General features: G+C 39.4%; 1 protein-coding gene across 1 annotated transcript; it reads right to left on the bottom strand.

Moving 5' to 3' along the window:
• Positions 1 to 487: 487 nt before the first annotated feature.
• On the bottom strand, positions 488 to 3064 carry TLR5 (toll like receptor 5). Its single transcript, XM_054280194.1, is given in 5 exon segments — positions 488 to 616; positions 618 to 1231; positions 1234 to 1990; positions 1992 to 2074; positions 2077 to 3064. Coding segments are annotated over 5 exon segments (2571 nt in total).
• Between the last annotated feature and the right edge of the window lie 310 nt (positions 3065 to 3374).

Below are 3374 nucleotides of genomic sequence, written 5' to 3'. Positions count from 1 at the left end.
GAGGTTAGTTGAGAAGAAAATAAACAAATTAAATCCGTGTTATATCAATATAAACATAAAGGTGCAAACCAACATGAAACAGAGCAAGAAAAGTTACCAGTGCAGCAAGCACAGAATTAAGTGGTCCAGGAACCACAATGATCAGGCTTGACAGTGCCTGAGAGCACTTTTGGTCACTCCTGGACAGTCACAGGCATCCTTCTCTAGCTGAAACAGACCATTAAGCAGTACTCCAAAAATCAGGGCCAAAGTGCCTGAAGATGCATCCAAAATGTGAAACATCTGTGGTTCATTCAATTCTTCTGAAAATCCATGAGTCCATTTGCATTTTCATAAATCTGCTGGTTGCTTTGTCTCTGTGCTCTGAAAGATTTATATTGAAACAGTTACCATTCTACATGTCTTTTCAAGGAAAGATGAAGCCACCTTCTGTTTATTCCTGCCATGGCACAGTTAGAAATGGGATATTTGCCAGGAACTCACACAGTCAATGTGAGACAGTTGCTACAGACTGCAGCTCTATACTACCAGTTTTCCTTTGCACTTTTATTTCTTTCAGAATTCGTCAAGAAAGGTTATCCAAGAAACAGTCCACAGCTTGATAATCTTGATAATCACCACAAATATTGATTCCTTTGTAGGAAGTTTCAAATTGGTTTGTGTTTCTTCAGTTGATACTGAGAAAGTGACCCAACCACTACCATAATGAGGACATCCTTCAGATCACAGGAGTACCTGCTCTGGGAGAAATTAAAGGCTTTCACACACCACCCATCTTTGAGAAACTGCCTGGTCATAATGCAAATTGTTTTCCTGCTGTTCCAAATGGCATCATTAATATTTTTGATATGTTCTTTGCCAGGCATGAAATCTCTTTATTCAAAACAAAAGGTAAATCTGTTGTTATCAAAATACTGTGAGTCCAGGTGCTTTAGGAAAGAATTCTGGACCCATTCAAAGTCGTTTTTGCTGTAGCACAGATATGCATCATATTTGTATTCATTTTTATCTATTGCTCGTAGTTGGTTGTCTATCAGTCTTTTTGTAGTGGTTTTATACCAGAGGAAACAAATCCCCCAGGGGCGAATAAAAATTGTGACTGCCACCAGAAATATGAGAAGAATGACCAAGAAGAAGATGAAGAGTGAGAATCTGAGTGTCTGCTGGAGTTCATCTTCATCACAGCCATCGTATGTCATATATGGCAGGGGTATCCCTTCAAAGGCAGAGTGTACACACCGTACCTGTTAGACTGGGAGCCAGCCAGGGTTACATTTGTTTCATTCAGCCACACTAGCAGGCTCTTTAAAGCACAGTCACAGACATAATTATTATGTGTTATATCCAGAACACTCAAAGTCATAAAAACTTCAGGCTCAGGGGAAAACAGCTGGTTTCCGGATAAGTTTAGGTTTGTTAGGCTTTGTGGGAAAAGCCCAGGAGAAAGATGAGACAGCAGGTTGGAAGTCAGGTAAATTCTTTTAAGAGATGGTAGACCTCTAAAAATCTCCTATGGAAGAGCACTGAGGTAGCTGTTATTGAGATGTAGAACTTGAAGTTTGGGCAATGCCCCAAACACATCCAAACATAAATCTCTCTCCCACACCAGCTATAACATATGTTCACCAAGATCCATATATACTAACTGATTGCTTTCTATAACATTAGCACTCTTCACACAGTAAGAGAACCAGTTCTGTTTTAGGAAGATATACTGCAGATCTGGAATTTGGAAAAGAACATACAGGTCACCTAGTTTTGCCAACCAATTTCTTTCTAATTTGAGATGTGTTGCAATTATTGCTCTGTTACCTACAGACATTAGCTTATAGTCACCTAAAAAGGCAGAAGTCAGATGTGGAAAGGAAGGGAGTCTTTTAATGGCATTGTCTCAGAGATAAATTATTTTCAGATTTACTAAATGCCTGAATGATGTGTCACCAATCATCCCAATACGATTTTGCTGTAAATCAATATACGTTACATAGTCTACTACATAGACCCGCAAAAGTATAATTGCACAACTCACCCCAAAGGTTACTTAGGAGATTGAGAAATTTTAGATTGCCCAAGCAAAAAATGCTTACCTTTGGATTTGATTTGTCTTGTTCTTGAAAAGGTTCAGTGATTCCAGATTGCCAAGACTTTGAAAGATTAAAGAATTGAGAGAGAAAATGCAACCCTGTGAAATATCAAAGAACCTTAATTTACTTCTTCCTAGTCCTGCAAAAGTAGAATCATCTGGATTTTTTAAATTATCAAAGGCAAATCCTGAACCAATTATAGGACTGCTAAATATTAAAGAACTTATTTGAGTCCCTTCAATGGTTGTACAGAGATACTGGACTCTCTCTGTGCTTCAGCCTTTGTCACTAAGGTCTAGTGAGCTAAATGTGGTATTTTTGAAAGGATTGGGGCACTTGGCCCAGGCCACATCTGCTGTCTTGTACAAATGATTAAAACTGAGGTTAAAAAATAAAGAGTGTTTTCCTTGGAAGCTGGTAAGATTGTTTTGACAAAAGTTGGATATCTTGTTGAATTTCAGGTTCACACTTTTCAAGGCTGTTAGATTATACAATAAGGGGTAGGGATAAAGTTTTGTGATTTCATTCGTTGAAAGATGCAATTCTTCCAATGATCTGAAATCTTGAAAGTAACATTCTTCCAGGATGGAATCACCAAGGGAATTGTGAAACAGATGGAGAATAGTCAGGTTTGGTAAGCCCGTAAAAGCATCAAGATGCAGTTGAAGAATCTTAGTGTCTCCCAAGTCTAAGATACAAAGGTTTGGCAGGTTCCAGAATGCTCTTTTTCCTGTGGTAACAGGATGGACTAACTGGGTTCCGATTTCCAACAGCCACAAGTGCTCCAGCAGTGGGAACGAAACCACTTTTCTGATATAGTTGTTAGTCAGGAAAAGCTTCACTGTATCCTTTGGCACAGGTGGAACACCAGTGAGGCCGCAGAAAAAGCATATGGAGACTTGGGCTTCTGAGCAGCACCTTCTAGATGCACACACACCTGGTGACAGCCCAGAGAAGAGGAGCTGATGGCACAACATCATGAACCTACATGAAAAAAAGTGACAACAGCAAGAATTAGTTCAGCAGTTGGCTGTCTTTGCAGTGAGTAGTTTCAGAGCACATTTTTAACAGCTGTAGAATGGAGGACTAACGTCACTCTAAAAATGACTTGTGATTTGGGATTTATCCTTTCTCTGAAATCTAACAAGCATCACCTGATGGTCTGTTTGGCCAGAACATGCATCCCCAAAAAATGTGAGGATCTCCTAAAACCTAAAAAGTAACTCTCCTTTATGCTCCTGTCCCAGGGTGACATTACGATCCTTGTATCCCCAGTCAGGTGTTCTGTTT

This window comes from Melozone crissalis, unplaced genomic scaffold (assembly GCF_028551555.1).
Source record: "Melozone crissalis strain CALT ecotype California unplaced genomic scaffold, PUWL_Pcris_2 ptg000027l_1, whole genome shotgun sequence".
NCBI lineage: Eukaryota > Metazoa > Chordata > Aves > Passeriformes > Passerellidae > Melozone > Melozone crissalis.
The sequence above is the reverse complement of the archived record's forward strand: the minus strand, read 5'-3'. Positions and strand labels throughout refer to the sequence as shown.